Source organism: Ambystoma mexicanum, chromosome 1p (assembly GCF_040938575.1).
Source record: "Ambystoma mexicanum isolate Mex_15411 chromosome 1p, UKY_AmexF1_1, whole genome shotgun sequence".
Taxonomy (NCBI): domain Eukaryota; kingdom Metazoa; phylum Chordata; class Amphibia; order Caudata; family Ambystomatidae; genus Ambystoma; species Ambystoma mexicanum.
This window is the reverse complement of record NC_090921.1, coordinates 774,021,730-774,041,168: the sequence shown is the minus strand read 5'-3', so window position 1 is coordinate 774,041,168 and position 19,439 is coordinate 774,021,730. Positions and strand designations below refer to the sequence as shown.

Sequence of the window (19,439 nt, the reverse complement as noted above, 5' to 3'; positions counted from 1 at the left end):
AACGTTTTTAAAGCTGCAGTTTTATTTCTAAGTTTTCCGGGCTCCTCCAGCCCGGAAAACTTAGAAAAAACTGCAGCTAGTGCTTATTTTAAAAAAATAAAAAAATAGCACTTACCGAGATGCAGCTGCAGCTTTTCTGCATGTAGTCTCCGGTCTCCGTCCTCCGAGTCCCGGCACCAATGAAGGAAAAGCCACCCAGTGGTAGCTTTTGCTTACTACAGCTGGCTGGCGTTTCCTTCATTAGTGCTGCAAAAGCAAGAACAGGCGGGCATCCATTTCACATATGGATGCCCCCATGTGGTTCCTTTTGTAAAGTTTGAGCTTCAATTGCTCAAAACTTTACATAGGAACTTAAAAAAAGTGATTTTTTTTTTCTTGCCCATCTTTTTGGCCAATAATTTTTGGGCGAACCATTCCTTTAACACTTTGAGCATGGCTGACTTCATGGCTGCTGGTTCGCATGAGCCGGAAACCATGAGGCCATCAGAATTTTATAGACCAAGCATGATGGAACTGACAGGTCAGAGCCCCCCAGAAAGTGATGGAGGGGCATCACTGGATAGATACCCAAACATTAAGAAAGTCTCCTATGAGGGGAAGAGTCAGGGAATTAGATACCACTTTCCAAGGGACCAGTTGGTTAAATTTGATGAAAAACCAAATGAAATGAGGCCCGTAAAGAGCATCCTGAATACCTCTACCCAATTAGGGCAGTGGGGGGGGGGATACTCTGCCAACCCTGTGAGCAGGGTAGAGTCAGAAGACTACTCTGCTGAGCACCACAGGAATAGAGAAACTAGGCCCCTTCATTCTGCAAGCTCCTCTCAAGCTCACAGAATCAGGGAGTGCCAAGATGATCATGAGGGGACCTCAAGTATTTGTATTTTTGTATTTTATTGAATTTATATAGCCCTTTACTCCGAAGTGCTTTACATGAGAACAAGTAAACATACAGCAAACTCAAGATGACAATTGAACCACAACCTGAAAACAGCATAAAGAACTTACAATATTGCAGCGATGAGGAGGGTGTATGCAGGGGAGTGGTGTGCAAGGGAGTAGTAGATGTTAGAGGAGGTAAGAACGGGGAAAAGAGGGAATGCAGGAATGTGAGAGAAGAGCGGAAAAGGTGAGACTAGATGCGAGCAGGGGGAAGGAGGAAGGTGGTATGGAGAGGGTAAGGAAGAGGGGGAGTAAGGTAAGAGTAAAGGGGAAGGGAGGAGGAAAGGAACGTGGGGTATTAGGGAGGTGAGTGGAAGAGATAAGATTTTAGAGACGAGCGAAAGGAAGGGTAGGAGGGTGAAGAGTAGATGTGAAGGGGAGGTGGTTCGAGTGGAAGGGAGCAAGGAGTTGGAAGGAGCAGAAGCGGGAGGGGCGCAGGGTGGAGGAGGAGGAGAGAGTAGGAAAAGATTAGCAGAGCAGAGAGAATGAGAAGGGGTGTAGAAAGAAAGAAGGGAGGAGAGGAGGGGGGCAAGACCATAGAGGGATTTGAAAACAAGACAGAGGAACTTGAACTGGGAGTGAAAAGAAAGCCAGCCTAGAAAGGTTAGGGAGGAGGAGATGGAATCAAGAGGTGAGAGAAGGCATAGGGAGCGCATGGCAGAGTGGTAGATGGATTTAAGAGGGGAGAGATGTGAGGAGGGGAGTCCGAAGAGAAGGGAGGAACAGTAGAAGAGTCTGGAGAAGATGAGGGAGGTAATTATAAGTAGTAGCAGTAGTAGTAAAAGTAGTAGCGCCTCCGAGTCTGAGGGCAAGTGGACTCGGGTGACTAAGCCAAAGAAGGCAAATAAACTCAAGAGATTTTTGACAAAAGACCCCATCAGGCAGATTAAGGCCATTAGGAGTGTCATAACCCTATACCATAAAAACGCAAAATATTCTGTTTGGGAACACTTGGCCTTCTCCCCCGAGTACTCCAGCTTCTTTGCTGGACTGGAGGACCAGAACCATTCAGGATGGTCCAGCTGCAGGGCAGCCACCTTGAAACACTTTTACACTCACAGAAACCCCCAAGAGGCTTGCAAAGCGGCCTACAATCTGTTGTGCGGGGAAGATCAGACCCCACGAGAATTTGTGCAGGAGCTCAAAGGCGCCTTTGCACAAACCACTAGGAGGGTGCGCAAGGATAGCCGGGAGTTTGTAACCACCTTCTTTCGTGCACTCGCCAAGTATATCATGACCCAGCTGGTGAGGGATTTCCATGACAAAAGATCTCTGGACTGGGTCATTTAGCAGGCGACCCGCATTTATGAGGTCCAGAAACCTGCAGTAAATAAAAATCTGGCCAAAAACCCAAAACCAGCCAACACCCCTGCTGCTGCGGAGGTGAAGGTTGCCCCCATTTTAGAGCTAGAGATGGGGGAGGGGGGCATAAAAATATACCTGCACAAAATCAACAAAATCAAAGACCCAGAAGGTCTTCAGGCCAATCACAAACAGGTGGCAGCCAGGGAGGTAATCCCACAAATGGGACCCCTAACTCCCCCGATTATATCAGCCCCTGATACAAGGGCAATCGACCAATCCAGGGGTATATATGGACTCCCCCAGCCCAAGGGTGGTGGGGGGGGGATCCAATCAGGTAAGTCCTCCGTCCTCCCCCGGGAAACTTCCCTCCTACCTTCCCCCAGGAGGGCAGTAATTCCCCAAATGCTGGGTTAAGTTTCTTCCCCCGATACTCACAAAACCCCAACCTGCAGGACAACCCTCCTTTCATTCCCCGATTTCAGGAACCCAGACAACCCAATCTGGGAGAGGGGAGGCCAAGGGTGGAGGGTTACCGAAATTCACCATATCCAGGGTACTACGGGAAAAGGGATAGTTACCCTTCCAGTGATCCACCTAGAGTTGACCAGAGAACCCCGTACCAGCCGGAACAGGTGTCCCAACTGGAGCGCCAAGTCCAAAACCATACCCAGGATCTGGGTCGCATGCTGAGGGCTCAACAGAACCCTCAGACAAACATGGCGGCTCAGAACCCCACAAACCAAGGGTCTGGTACCCCAGAACAATGACGGGGCGAGAACCCTGACAACTCACCTGATCCAGAGGAGGCGGCACAGGGGGAAGAGGGGTGTTAAAGCCCTAGAGGAAGTTTCCTTCCTTTCTCGTGAAAAGCCCCTAGACACACAGGAACCGGAACAAAAATCTCCTGCCCCCAAAAATCTGCAACCCAAGGAACAGAGGGTGGGGTAGGAGAAATAATGAACTCAAAAAGACCCATTTTGTGGAGGAAGTAAGTGTCCTCCCATTTGAAGGTAGGAATCCTTAGAGAATTCTGAGGAAAAGATCTTCTCCTTCAAGGACGGGGAACTCCACCCAAAGAAACATGGGTCCCGAGAGATTTAAATGAAGACTGGGTGGATGTGGGGACTGAGTCAGAATCGCCCATCATTGAACCCCAGAATGAGCATCCAGGAAACCCAATAGTAACAGAGGGATCCCGAACCTCACAAACCAATTCTGTTGACTGCCTCCAAAAAGGGGTTGGGGGGGGGGGGGAGCGCCCAGAATCAGAAAAAGGGGAGCCCGAAACGCCCCAAATATCCGAATGAAAAAATGTCTTTCAGATCCCCAAACTCCCACACAGAATTATGCCCAAACTAAACCTGTGTCGGAGACAAAAATAAAGAAATAGACCACCCAGCTTGCCCAAAATGCACATTATCTTTGCCCACTTGAGAAGGAGGGTAGTTTTATGCCCCGGTCCAGGTACAAGGGCAATGTACATTTTCGGCGCTGGTGGACACTGGATCCCAAGCCACTCTTCTGTCAAAAAGGGCCTTTGAGCAGTTAAATTCAGGAAGGTGGGAGAGATACCAGATCAGTCTCACCCCTCTTCCTGGACAACTCCAGAACTTTGATGGGAATGAAATTCCTGTTGAGGTGAATGCAGATTTGGAAATGAAATAAAAAATGGTCGACATATCGTGAAACACCCAGTTTTAGTCGTTACTCCAGAGGGCACACCCTGTTTACTGGGGAATGACATCCTAGGAGGCCGCCCCCCCTAATAGACTGTGTGAACAAGGTCCTCTGGACTCTGACTAACAGGCCAATAAAATTGAAACAGAGCATCAACCATGTTAGTTTAAACGGCACATGCCACATGGTTGAACAAAAACCTGATCATATTGAGTTTAATTTTTCTGAACAATCAAATACCTAACGTGACAGTAATTGCTGTAGGACAACAAACTGGTGATGAGAACTCCTCTCCATTCCTGGAAATCTCAAGTGGCATTCCACACTGGAAGGAAATACTTTGAAATGTTATAACGCACAGGGCAATCTGCGGACAAGGAGCAGAATTCCTACAAAAGAAAAGAATCTACAAGCCAACGAGACCGCTCAGGTCAACCAACGAAATCCGACTGGAACAAAAACCTTACATCAAGAAAAAACTCGGAGGCACCGCCTTCTACCACTTAGCCGCGAAAACCTGGAACAACATCCCAAAAGTAATAAGGAACACCAAAGATCACCTTAAATTCTGAAAATTACTAAAAACCTGGCTCTTCAACACCAGAGACTAAAACCAAAACAACAATAAGACAAATGACTCAACAGGAAAGGACATTGACAAGCCCCTAGAACCGACAGAAGTACTCTGAGCATCAGTAGGGCTGACGCTGGACACAGGGGTCCACCTGCGAGACCCAGGAAGACCGAGGCAACAACCCCAGCCAATCCTTACCATCCCCCACCGCCGTACAGCTACAACTAGGTACCACAGGATTGTGGAACGGACGAGATACCACCAATCACCACACAATCGGAAGTATGGACAAAAGCAGGTGCGCTGGTCATGTGGGTGGGGGTGAGGAGCATGCAAAGTTATTGAGGGAGCGGACGGAAGGGACAGCTAAATGCCCAGGCGGCCTCAATGCAAAACGGGCACGTACCTTCTGAGGCACAGGGTGCGCAAGCACCCCGCCGTGTAAGATTACACGAGCCCAACCGGTCAATCCAGGATAGAGATACCAAATAACCAATACCACTAACAATTTCCTTCTCTGCATACACCTCTCAAACTCCAAACCAAACACAACCACATACCTCCAGCACAACAAACCGCAAAAACTTCACTACACTGCAACAACAAAACAAAAACACACATAGACTCGCACATCAGCACACGACGACTACCGGCCGCATACACCCCAGGCCCAGCCGACGGAACCACCGGGCTGAGGCTGCCATCAGCACATCACTGCAGTCTTGCACTTTTCCAGCCTCCACCCACTAACCCACCTCTCCCTCCCTCTTTCAGATCCGCCAGGGGACCACTCCGGTGGTGATAGTGCGCAGTACAAATGTCCTTTAACATTAACATACCAATTCACAATCTGAAAATCCCAATTGCACAGCCAAAAGTGATGAGAAACCAGCTCAGAGTTTAGCTGACATTCAGAAAATTAGAGAAAGTTGTTCCTCCCTATTAAGTTAAATGAGGGAAAGGAGTCTGTTCTCGCCTGATTGTGCGTGAACAACGGTAAGAGCTTCATCAGCGAAGCCATGTTCTGAAAGCTTCCAAAAGATCCAGCCATTCCCACATTTAAATTGAAAGATAAGTGGGAAATGGGCCTGAAAACTCCCAATTCCAAACATCTCCTGCCTAGCAGGTGTATGCTTAAAATTTCTATAGGAAACAAAAGCATAGTACATAATTGTTGGATCGTGCGAGAAGTCCCTGCTGCATTCTATTTAGGCAGTGACATTCTCAATCGTTTTGCCATTAATTTGGACCTGATCAATTACAAAGCCTGGTCCCAACTACGGGGTAATCCCATGGACTTTGATGATTCAGAAAAAGCATTTTGGTCAGCCCAATTGCTGCTGTATGCAGTTGAAGTTCAAATTGGAGAGGAGGTCACCATCCCAGGACGGACACAACTATTCCCATTTGAATTAAAAATTAAAAGGACAGAAACTGCAAAATCCTGACACATCTCCAACAGCAGGGAGAAACTCAAAACCATTTGTCAATGTAGAACACAACACCATTCCAATATTGATGGATAACAGCGACCTTAGGATTATCACTCTGGGTGCAGGCACCACATTTTTCCATGGATCTAGGTAATGAACTGGTAGGACCAATCCCCAATGACTGTTTTGCCAGTGATAGTGACAATGACTTACCACCAGACAGGATCTTCAACCGGTAAGGGGGGGAATTTCCTGGTGTACTCTTCCTGCCCGTACGGTGAGGAAGAGGTGACCTATGACATCAGGCAGGAGGCAGTGATCTTCCAGGTCCACAATGACTGCCTCTCCTACCTGAAACCCTCTGTCCAGGTCAATACGCTAACCAGGGACCTCTCCATCCAGCTGGAGGAGGCCGCTGAGATAGCAAAACCGGAAGTCTTTCCAGGCTTCAGGCAAAAGGTTGAAGAACGAGTCAACCTAGCTGATGCCTGCGAGACTCCGTAGCAAAAGCAAAAGTTGAAACAAGTTCTCTTAGATTTTCAAGATCTCTTTGCGGTCGACTCTTATAACTGTGGTCGCACCGAAATCCATACAACAACAATTCCCACGGACCCTGGAACGACTCCAATGTTTGTGAAGCAATACACCTTGACTCTCGCATTCATGGAGTCCCAGAAGGAAATAATCAAAAACCTTGAGTCCTGTGGGATAATTTGTCCAGTCCACAGCACCTTTAATAATCCGGTGCTGGGGATTTTAAAACTGAACAGCCAGTGAAGACTCTGTGCTGACCTGAGGGAGCTGAATAAACGGGTCCATATGTCCCCATGGCCTCTCCCCTACATTGACCAGGGGCTGGCCCAGATCCAGGGGTCAAAGGTATACACTGCCATTGACCTGACCAATGGGTACTGGACCGCGCCTGTCAGTAGGGAGGACCAATAGCAGTACACCTGGACCCGGACTCTCTTGGGATACATCAACTCCGGCAACAAATTCAACATCTTCCTACATAAGGTCATTCCCGACTTGGGTGAAAGGGGCAACCTGGCCTATGTGGATGATGTCCCGATAAAAAGCTCAACAGTGGAGGAACACATAGCGGAAATCTGTTAAGTTCTGACACAGTTGAGGGTTGCCGGAGCAAAACTAACCTTCCAAAAGGCGCAGTGGTGCAGAACCCGGGTCAACTTATTGGGGCATGAAATAACTCCTGAGGGTCTCTGTCCCCAGGAGAAGAAAGTGGAAGCACTCGTAAACTGAAAGACCCCACAACTCAGTGTGAGCTAAGGAGCCTCCTTGGACTGACTAATTACAGTAGGAAGTTCATTGAGAATTACGCAGAGATCACAAGATCCCTGATCCATCTGTGGAAGGGGGTCTGGGGGGGGGGGGGGGGGGGGCAAGTGGGTGTGGGGTCCAGAACAAGCCGAGGCAGTAAAGCAACTCAAAAGAAGCCTTTCACAAGCGCCTTGCCTAGCTTACCCTGTCAAAAACTAGGAGTTCTTCTTGGAGACAGCAGTATTATATCAAAAGCATGACAAGGTCAATAAATTCATCTCCTATGCAAACAAGACTTTATCCTCTGTGGAGGAAAAATTCAACGATTATGAGAAGGCACTCCTGGCAAAGGTGTTAAAAAGTTTATCCAGGGGGAACACATCATAGTGGAGACTCCCCACTAGCCTTTGCAATACCTCCAAAGTGACAGAATCCAGGCCGGAAATGTGAGTAATTCCAGAATTACTTCATGGATTCTGTCAATGCAAGGCTTTCCTGTGGAGGTCAGATATGGCCAAAACAAGAAGAGCCCCTCGTGCAAGGTCTGGCTGACTTGCACGACTGTGCCGGAGAAAATTGTCTCGAGGACAAAAGTCTTAAAATCCAGGACAACATGGAGGTGTACCTGAATTCCACGCACAAAGTCTATGAAGAAGACAAGTGCGAGGGAATGCCCACAGTTTATGTAGATGGGTGCTCCTACCATGTTGACAACGGTGAAAAGGAACTGGCGGCCGGAGTTTGGTATGCTTGGGTGAATGATGCCCTGCAACCCTCCACTGGATACATAATCGGTCCCTGTAGTAGTCAGGTGGCAGAGTTGATGGCAGTTCATCAGGCCATCCTCACTGTCGTCCAACATCAACTCCATGAACTGGTCATAATCACGGATTCAGATTATGTCCGGAACGGGTTTGCGGAGCACCTGGTTAATTGGAAAACCAGAGGCATGCTATGTGCTAACAAACTGCTTAAACATGGCAAGCTCATCCAAAATATTGATGATCTGGTCACCTCTAGTGGGATGACCATCAATTGAAAGAAGATCAAGGGTCATTCCAGAATAGAGGGACCGGACAAAACTGGAAACTATTTAGCTGATCAGCTGGACAAAACCAGAGCCATTCAGGGGGATTCTCCTTGAGATTGAGTCCCTGTTGGGTGAGATCCAGGTCACTGCTATCACTAGGTCACAGACAAATGCTCACAATGAACTCCTAACTGCCCAATGGAGTAAGGAGACCCCCAGATGCTGATTTAATCACTGCACAAAAAGGGGATCCGATTATTGGTAAATTTTATCAACACATTGAGGCCCCCGAGAACTTCCCCTGATGGATACAGATTACCTTGGGAAAGAGGACCTCAGGGTGTTGATGAAATGTCCAAAAATGTTTCGAATCCAAGACGGTTTGTTGGTAAGGAGAGCCATATCTGGCTGTGACCAGTGGGTGGTCCCTACCTCAATCCGAAGCCTGATGCTAAGTCACACCCATGATGCGGCCACAGTCGGTCATCGGGGGTTTCACACTACTTTAGAAATCTTGCGAGAGGTTGCATACTGGCCACACATGGGGCAGGACCTCGAACAATACTTGAAGGGGTGTCTTGTGTGTGCACAATTTCAGCCAACATCACTCACACCGAGCTCCCCTCCAGAAGAGGGGGATGACACTGCCATGGTCAGATTTACAAGTAGATTTCATCGGGCCCGTGATTCACTCCTCCAGGGGGAACGAGTACATGTTAACTGTAACATGCGTGTTTACCAAATGGGTGGAATGTCTCCCGGCCCCAAATTACAAGGCAGAAACTGCAGCTGCCCTGATGATCAATCACATCTTCTCAAGTTTTGGCCTACCCACCAAAGGATTGAGTCAGACCGAGGTAGTCACTTCACCAGCGAAGTGATGACAAAGATGTGGGAGATACTTGGGGTACAAAGGAAACTTCACATTGCATACCGCAGTCCTCTAGTGGTGGAGTTCAGAGGTACAATAAAACCATTGTGAGCATTCTAAAAAACTTTGTGGCAGACTGTAGGCCAAGTTGGGACATCCGATTACCGCTTGTCCTGATGGCCATCAGATCTAAACCTTCTCCTGCAACTAAGATGTCTCCATGATGACTGTATGAAGGATGGTGTTACCTCAACATTTGCTCTATAGAACACAGGAGCAGACACTGATAAACACCTCCACAACTCATGAGTATGTTGAGAATCTAAGAAATCACCTTCGACATGCATTTGCGTACGCTCAGCGGAATCTAGAAAAATCTGCAGAGGGGATGAACACTCAATATGATCTAAAAACAACCAAAAAGGAATACCAAGTAGGAGACAGGGTCTACTTGTACAATTTCCAAAGGAACCAGACTAAAGAGCGCATATTTTTTCCTAGCTGGCGAGGACCTTTTGAAAATGTAGATAAAATGTCACCTGTCGCCTACAGAATCCGCATCCCCAAAGGCGAATTGACAGAAGAGAAATGGGTCCATATTAATCAGCTAAAGGGTTGTCACCGTAGGCACACTTTGCAACAAATTGAGGAACCCAGAGAGAATCAAATAGGAGACATCTGAAACATAAGAATAAGAACCAGAAGGGAATCGCTAGAGTTCGGTATAATTATGTAACAGGGAGTATTTTTCTTCATCATTAATTGTTATTATTGAATGCCTGCGTATTCCACTGTTTTCAACCCGATTGGAGGGCAGTTAATGGGAAATGGTAGTAACCGGTTTGTGTTCTCTTTCATAGATTTTTACTGGTTGCACCGTCACTACCAAGGATGACCTCCTCAGGGACCTGGAAAGAAGTAACCCAAGGAAATCCGGGGTTGTCGCTCAACACCATAAAGGAAGACCCAAGAGAAAGCTGGGGGTGTCGTTCCATGTTCCAACCAGAGGCAGCGAGAGGAGCGTGACGCACCACTCTCTGATGGAAGGACTCGTACCTGACCAAACCTGCTTTGCCACATTGAGGAATCCCACTTGTCCGACTCTCCCTCATCTTGGAAGCTCAGAAGTCGCCCGGGGGAGGGGGCTGGGGGGAGGGGGCGGGGGGGGGGGGGTTGTTGATATGTGGGATATATTGACCCACTCAACAGTATTTTCCCACATCACCAAGCTGCAGTTACAAAAGAAACAGCAATATGGCTGCGCTGGCTCCGGTTTGCAGCCACAACAACAAAAAATGGCTGTACCGTCCTGCCAAGCACCCATCAGGAAGGATGGAACCAGGGGGCACACCGAAGGAGATTGCCAGTGTGGTCTGACATCTAACAATGGAATAAAGTGAAGAGGCAGCACTGCTTTGTTGAAAACCCAAAATTCCCCTTCAAATTGAAACTTTTTCATCTTTAAAAAATGATGTTTTGACGCCAATTCCATCTGTTTTTTTCTGAAACTACTGTGATCAATAAGGCCCTGCCATGCCCAATATATTTCACTGTGCCTCAGCAAAACCAGGCATAATTCCTGAATGACAGGCCTTGTCAAATCAACTTTGAGAGAAATCAACAAGCAACTTCACTTTTAATTGCACGGGAACACGTGTTTATTTCTTTCCAAAAGTATCCAAAGCTCAGCAGTTCAAAGAGACTAACTCTCGGAGCCAGGTCAGTTTCCATATATATGTGCTTCAGACAAAACTCCTGCTTTCAAGAAAATGACTATGGCTGCAAAGACAGTGTGGGAATCTGATGGAGCTGCCAAACCGAATTTAAAGAAATAAATGCTAGATTTTTACCATACATGTAAAAATGGACCTTTGCAAACTAAAGAAAAAAAATGGCCTGTTTAAAAAGTCAATTGTTGAATGAAAGCTTGCATTGCCTAGCTATGTGAAGGGGTTATGTTGTTGGTTATAACACACACATGGGCTATTTTATTCCACAGGTTTATTTTAATTCAGGACCTAAAATAAGAAAATAAAGATTTTAAAACACATGGGCTGAATTTGCAAGCTCTCAAAAACAAGTTATTGCAGATGGCAGAGCTAAAAGCTTCCCCCTAACTAAGGGAGCCACACCATAAACTCTCAGCAGATAATAACACCTAAATGATCATTGCTAGGTTGGAAAGAATCTAGTCTAGGCTAACCCACGGACAATGGGACAGCCAGGGCAAGGAAGTTTGAAGTGTGATGGGGCAATAAAACCTTCAATCAAGCTGAGAAACCCCCACCTTGCTTTGAAGAAAATGACAGTTGGTTGCAGTTGAAGGAAAGGGAAAAGAAAAGATCCAGTGACAAAGGATTGCCATTTGTTTCCAAAGACTATTTCATAAGCAGTGCTCTCTGTAGCTGCCGCCGGGGAGGAGCGAAGCTATTCACCGCAGGACTCCAGGAGAACGAGCAAGGCTCGCCGTGGGTACCACAAGAGAGGAGAGGAGCTGCTGTATACAACCGGTGAGTGAGAACCGTGAGACACTCCTACAGGGGCACTCCGGGAAATGGAAAAAAGAAAGGTGGTTTGAATGTCGAACAACTGAAAGCACTTTTGAATATCCAAATAAGTGACCTTGAATATTGAACGAGTGGAAAATTGTTATAAGCACTTTTGCAAGCAGAAACAAGCAATTGTGAATATCGAATGAACTAAAAGTAATCGTAAGCATTTTTTAATGCCACACAGAACAAAAGCAAGTTATGAGTACTTACGAGTAAAGGGAAAGCAAGGTGGTGCAAATAGGAGATACCGCAGAATAAATAGTGTGAAAACAAGTGGTGGAAAAGCCAGAAGAATAACCAAAGTATAACCAAGTACATGGTGGCCAACCAGTCACGGTAATGTGTTTCAGGTTAAGAAGAAACCTGTATTGGCAAGAGCCCGGAGAATACAGAAAGTATAACAAAGTGCATAGGGGTATCGGTTGTGTACACTGTAATGGGTGGACCGTGTGGTCCGATAACTGCGCCTAGATCGAGTGGCCTCTTTTTGGAAAAAGCCAATGCGAGTAAACATAAAGAGACTTGAGTTTTACAACAGCTGCTTATGCGATAGTGAAATCAAACAACAGACTTACCTATGTAAACTAGTGAAAGGAATTGATGACAGAAGATTTGGGAAGGGTCCCAAAGAACTGTGGTGTTTTGAAAAGCTGGAAGATTTTAACTGGTATTGTTTTGAGAAAGCTTGAAGATTTGAACTTGGGGAAGGGAGCCCCAAGACTCTGCGAAGTATTTTGAAATTGGGGAAGGGAACCTCGAGACTTTATAAACTGTTTCGAACTTGGGGAAGAGGAACCCGATTACAGGCCATGAGTTAGAAGAAGATCAGAACTTTATTTTGCATTTCTGAGTGGCATTTCGCAACATTGCAAGGGGTTTAAAATCAGTTTCTCTCCATTTTGGGGAGGGAAGGTCAGATTTGGATTCAGTTTCCTGTTTCTTATTCCTGATTGCCTGCTGCTTCTGTTTATCCACTCAGAATTGATTATTTGTGGGTTGAGGGAACATTGCAGGGGGAAATTCTAACTTGGGTGCTATCTTTCCTAAATCAAAAAGTGCTCCTATTCCGATGTGCTGTGTATACTTTCACTAGAAAGTTAAACCCAGTGCATTGCTCACATTCTCATTGTCTGTTACTATAGCCTCAAGAGTTTGTGTTGACTGAGAAACGTTTGGCCCATTCTTAAATTGATTTTGTAATTTCGAATGACAGGCTTCAAGCGTTCTTTCTGGACATAAAGCACGAAATGCGTGACATGATTCTTGTGCCAAAAAAATCCTTATATTTTAGTCATTTTTGTAATGAGATCTGAAAGATTCTTTAAATTCATGAAGGACAAAATGAGTGTAATCATGACCTTTATCTAGAAGGTTCGAAATCCTAAACATCACAGGAAAGTTTTGAAAATCCTGTGCATGCAGATCAATCAGAGAGTCATCAGGAGTAGAATGAGGAAGCATGGGTGGTGTCTGATGATACGAAAACATAGGCACTTTTGGGGGAGCTTCAATAGAAGAATAGTTAACATCCAGAAATCCGAAGTCAAGCTGTAGGGGAAGATCAACATCAATCCCATGATTAAGTATTTTATCAGCAATGGGGAGGGATGCAGTAGTCAATTTGGTAATACCAAGTGAGATATTAGAGTTGACATGGTTGCTTATCTTATGGAAGTGCACTTGTTCACGGAATGCAAAAGACTTGGAGACGGGAGTCGAGGATCCGAACAAGCAGCGCACCCGCTTATCTAATTTGTTCATGATTACTGGAGCAAGCATGGAGGTATCAGAAATAGGTACCGCAGTAGAGTCTGAGGGATGATCAGCCTCACTACAGCCTAACTTTGGACCAACCTCAGTGAAAGTTGGTAGCATTGTCATTGGCCTCCTTGATAGTAAAGTTAGAGTTACTAACAGTATCTATCACATCTATTTTGGGCAAATGGCCACTCAGGTTGAATGTTGCTAGTACCCAAAGGCATATCAGTACACACAGAAATATGAGTATTTGGTGAAGTAACAGTCTCAGACATTGAGAGTAATGAGTGTTGATTACCTGAAAAGGAAGGCATGCTCGAAATATTAAGAGGTGTCGCAGCAGAACTGTTTTGGTGTGCTGATCTATTTCTTGTTCCTAAGATCTTTACTCATGGTGGGGTAAGGAATTTGTGACTCCAAACTCGCAGTGTGCATACAGGTTTCAAGTAGGAGTAAAATGCAAATTAATCCCAGATGAACTAATCATACAATAGTAATCAATTCAGTCAAAGCAGAAGAGAATGCAATGTATCACACTAACAAACAGAAGCTTTCTGCCAGCAAACGTTGTTTCCACAAAAAGCTAGTTCAAGCCTGTGCGTATTAACACATAACGCGTAACGGATGGGCAAGGATTCTTTGTCAACATGAATATAAACCACCATATAGCTTTGTGAAACCTTACATGCATATAAACGTTGTGCTGTAAAGCACGTAGTATGATCTTTCCCAATTGCTCTCTGGGAAGTAGTGCTTCAAATATAGACTATCATCTGTATAGGCAAACGCGTTGCTTAAAAAAAGTATTAAGTCAAACTCGCCCCACGCCCTCCCACCCTAACAGCCCATCAGCCAGGACACTTCCAGGTGATTTGATAAGCATGCAGGAACAAGACAGTGATACACTATATGTTTATGAGCCAAAATTGAGACTGACCTGTGATAGATCGCTAGTTACGGCACAGAGCCCGCCCCTTCCTTCTCCCTATGAATAGAACCAATAATATTAATTGCCTGAATCACTGGCGAGTCCCATATCTTACCAAGACGACGTTGGTCAACGGGTGATGCCCCACAACACGTTATACAGGCATCATGAAGATGTAGTGCCAACTTCAGGCTCTAAATAGAACACTCTTTCCCATCCTGGAATAGGTTACAGAGAGACGAGCTGTGGCTGGATCGTATATAGGTTGGCTCGCGCTCAGTATTTAAAAGGTCAAAACGTACCAATATGTGGCAATGCAAGCCGTAATAGTTATAGACAAAAGATTAGGCTAGTAGAGCTCGCCGCACACACGCCCGCCCGAACAGCCTAACAGCCACTTGAGGTCTACTGCGGGGGCGCGAGGAAGACAGTAATTATAGGAGCGCTGGGAAAGTAGGAGGCGGAGCCAGCAATGAAGGGGCGGTAACTCCATAGTCCGTAGTTCTTTGATAGTAGAAGGGCCACGTTCCCAATGTGTACAAACTTGCTCTTCCCGACGGTGTTCCGGCACAGCACAGCAGCGAACACCACAGCCTAACAGCCACTTGAGGTCCACTTCGGGTGCGCCAGATATTCACATCCAAGAGATGCGACAAATCACCACACTAGTGGTCAACGCACAACCCACACAGTCCACTGCATCAAGTCCAGACTGCAAAATATGCCAGGGCGCTCCTAGTCATCCTGGAGAAAGAGCCAGGAGGCCCTCCTTTATGTCATCTTCAGGAAGGTTACCTGCCACAGTGGCAACTGCGGACCAAAAGCCAAAGGAAAACTTTCCTAGGGCACTGGAGGCATTCACTGCCCAGAGAGCAAGGATGCCTGAGGCAGAAACCTTTTTGGCCCAAGCATCAAGCTTCTTCCTTTTTTTGTCAGATAGAAGAGTCGGAAAAGTGGACTTTTTCTTCAGGTTGGGGGTAGCGGCCTATGCCACAAAGATTTTGGGAGAAGCATGGATGGACAAGAAGGCTCGATCTGAAGGGTCTGGGTGATGTTTCTTCACCAGTTTTGTATTTTGTATCCACTCAGGTTGTAGAGGCAGTCCTCTAGCACAGGTGCCTCTACAGCTGCTTTAAAAGGCAGCAAAGTCTCTTTCTTGGATCCCTCGTATAGGATTTCAGTCCGTTCATACTGGATGTTAAACCTTGATGTGGCAGAGAGCCTGAGAGCCTCAGTAACCTTGGCCATGAGCTTCTGAAGGCCGTTTCAGGTTTTCCCGGGGCAAGACCAAGTTCTATGGAGGTGTCAAGGCTGCTGCCTAAAGCTTAAACATGGTTACCCTTTACATAAAACTCCTCCAGGACGTCTTTCTTCCCAGGAACAATTGGGTTGCATTCCAAAGGGAACAAGGCCCCCCTCCCCATCAAAAGGTTGGCACATCGTAGACATGAAGGGCCTCAGAGGAAGTGGAGCATATCCCAGTGGTGCTCTAGGCCTCGGTGCAGATTCTGTCCTCAACTTCGACAGTGTCTGTGCCAAACACCTGAAGGATGCTCCTAAGGCATCTGCACCCTGGGCATCAGGCCCAAGCCTGCAGGTGTGCAGGAATGTTCCTAGGTGGGAGCTACGCAGGTTTGAGGCAACGAGGAAGGTCCCAAAGGAGACAATGGTGCTGTCGGCAAAGATGTTTAGTATCTTCAAGCAGAAGCTTTCCCATTCCACCGGTGTGGTGTACTGGGTAGGAAATGGTACCTGTCGTGCCGGTTTCGTGGTGTCCTTGGAAAAGTGACTCCTCTTCTTGGAAGATGTAGAAGAATGCAAATGCAAAGATCCATTCGGTAGAGGGATCCCTTGCTGTGCTTTTTTTCTTTCTCCATATGCAGGGGTGACCTGTACAGAGACTGGTGTTCGACATGACCTACCTCAAACAAGACTTTGCAACTTTACATCTATCCTTCTGGAAGTAGGCGAGGAATTTTGCTGCCCTTTCTCGGAGTGCCTTTACATGTATGGACTGGCACGAACCACATTCCCGTTTATCATGCTACTCCCCAGGCAGTAAAGGCAAATCTTGTGGGGATTCGACACACACATTTGTACATCGCAATCTGAACACGGTTTACAACCAGAGGCCTTAGCGGGGATGGGCATTCGACAAAAAACAAAGTGCGTTTCCAAACTGAACAGAGTGCGCAGAAAAAAGTAACTAAGGTGACTGGGTGTAGAGTAGCTATATATATACACTGACCCGGACGTCATGTCTGGGACAGGGGGCTTGGCAGAGCCGACAGAGAGCTGTACTGCCCCTGCGGTGGCTGAAACTTTCCGAAGAGTAGCTGTGCTGTGAAAACATTATCACAGCTGAGGAATCAATTAGAACCAAGACAATTTTCCTATATCAAGGGTGTTACCTTTATGGACATTGTTTTCCTTATGTTCAGACGACATTGTGGGCTCATGATTTCAGGAACTTGTGAAGACAGTACAACTTTATTTGAGTTTAAGAGAAACAACTTCTGCTGCGCAGATTGTAAGCTATTCTTGTGTTTCAGTCAAGAATTTCTGACATATTGCAAATTAAATTAAATGTCAAGTCAAGAATGCAAACCTGTACGGGGAAGAGGATTTCATGTGTTATAGCTCAAAAAGAACACTAATGGTAAAATTATTCCCACTGACCTTGCATACATGCAGCAAATGACTTTCCAGCTACCTGCGGACACCAGCCACATCTGCTCAGAATTAAATCTCATGGGTAGCTAGCGAGCATAGCATGGTGTGGCGAATTGGAATAATCAAAGTTGTATCTCGGGAACAGCAAACGCTCAGAGACACATTATGTCAGCATCCAGTAACAACAAAGAGTTGTGAAAAGAAAAGAACCATGGAAAAACAATGGCAGTGATTTTATCCTTCGCACCTGTGACATCAAACCTCTTAGTCAACGAGACATTCTCAGTTTTCATTAATATTCTGTCTATCTGATCAGGCAGCAATCAGTTGATAACCGCAGTGAACATATTCAGTTTTGGCCACTCACAAGATCTAGATCAGAATTCATACAGTGAAGTAACACAGTGAGTAGGGCAGAACGACTTTAAAACCAGACTAGCAATATGGCCCAGTCAACAGTAAAAGGCCAGTGTCATTAACCGCATTACAGTGATTATCAGCTGACTCCTAGAACTGCTCATATTTAAAGAGAGAATGGATGCTGCAAATTGATTTCACAGATTTAATTGCCCCATACTCACTAAGGATGTTTAAGACGGAGTCCTTACGGAACATGACAAGGTTCCCCATCATCACGTGGCATACCAATTCCTGGAGCTGAAAAGCAAGGAAAGCAGGTGGCGATACAAGTAAATATACAAAAACAACAAAATAAGGATGAGTAAGTGAGGTCTCAGAATGCAGACAGTTTTCAAGGCATGACAGGAAAAATACATATACAGATATGTTCCAAAAACAAAGTATGAAACTACTTTGAGCACAAGAGACAGACTCAAAGTTCAGGAACAAAAATATCATCTGGTAAACTAAAGATGAGGGAAAATTAGACTGGTCGATTATCTACGGCTTGCTGACTAGTGGAAGAAACCAGCAATAATAAGGGACGGCATACTTCTGGTCAAATTCAACTGAATTTCATTTAAGTTTTTGATAACGCGTCGGCTCACCCAGGGGCCTCAGGGCACACACAAGACAGACAAGACACAAAGCAGTGGATGTCAGGTGCAAGAAGGAGTCTAAGTTTGTGGTGTGTTGAAGGAGATTTTTCAACCTCTAAATTCAGCAAGAGATGGAAACGTTTTTAGCTCAAGCGGGATGGCATTCCAGGTAGCAGGGGCCAGGACGTCAATGTTGGTCTTCCCATACTTGGCCAGACGGAATCTGGGTGAATTAGTTGGGCCTGATCTGGTGACCTGAGGGAGCGCAAGGGCAGGTAGGGCTTCAGACGCTCTAAGGTAGACAGGTGCGTCAAAGGTAAGACACTTGTAGGTGAGGGTCAAGATCTTATGTGAGACATGATGCCTCACGGGCAACCAGTGCAATTTTCTTCTTGCTTCGGCGATGGAATACCGTCTGGGAATGCCTAGGACTGCTCTCACTGCCCCATTCTCTGTAACCTGGAGAGCAGAGAAATTTGACTGGGCAGTACCGGCCAGAAGACTATTGCAATAGTCGAGCCGTGAGTTGACCAAGGATGAGGCCAGTAGGGACATGTTTTTCTCAGACAGAAAAGGGCGCAAATGACCAAGAAATTTGTTGATAGGCCACATGAAGCACAAGTTTTGGCTACATGCTGCCTCACATTGAGTTCAGCATCGAGGGTGACACTCAGCATTTTGACGCTTGTGTCAACAGGGATGATGGTATTGGCAAAGGAGAAGTTGGCGTACTCTGGAGCCTGGTTCCTTAGCATATGGCTGGAGGCGGTGATAAGAATATGTTTTCTCGGCATTGAGGACCATTGAGTTCGCTACCATCCAAGTGTGGATGGTGAATACATTGAACTGATGGCCTGCGAGTCCTGGGAGTATATATACGAGAGTTTTAGGATGACCTGAGTGTCACCTGCATAATTGGTATACAGGACACCCAGGTCATCAAGGATCTCAAGGAGAGGAAAAATTTAGATATTAAACAAGGATTGGCGATAGGGAGGATCCTTGAGGCACTCTGCAAGTAAGTGGTATGACTGGCAGACTATTCCAAAGCGGAGGTAACTGAATAGCCACCTTAAGGCAGAGGTCTTCAAACTGTGGGGTGCGCGAGAACCCAGCATGAAATGTAAAAAAAAAAACAAAAAACAAATATTTTATTTTTCAGATTGGGGGAAAATGGGCAGGGGCGGCTCACATAGTCGGACTGGACCATAAAAGTGTCTTAGGCACCAATGAAAAAGTGGCCCACAGTTGCAAATAGATACTCATTCCTTTAGTCGCAGATTGTTTGAATAGTACCCAAGGGGGTGTTTTTTGTTAAAATGTAAGCAAATCGTGATATTTAATGAATATTTATTCAGCAACAATGGTCAAAACTACTAGCTGCATAGTGAAGTAACTCATCAAACTGGCCCACATT

At 46.0% G+C, this 19,439-nt stretch overlaps 1 protein-coding gene across 2 annotated transcripts in view; it reads right to left on the bottom strand.

Moving 5' to 3' along the window:
• Positions 1-19,439, bottom strand: part of INTS3 (integrator complex subunit 3) — a 1,800,341-nt gene that overhangs the window by 630,973 nt on the left and 1,149,929 nt on the right. For both annotated transcript variants that reach the window (XM_069651244.1, XM_069651252.1), the window contains exon 23: positions 17,606-17,681. In XM_069651244.1, coding sequence (XP_069507345.1) covers positions 17,606-17,681 — 76 coding nt within the window. The remainder of the gene's footprint in view (positions 1-17,605; positions 17,682-19,439) is intronic.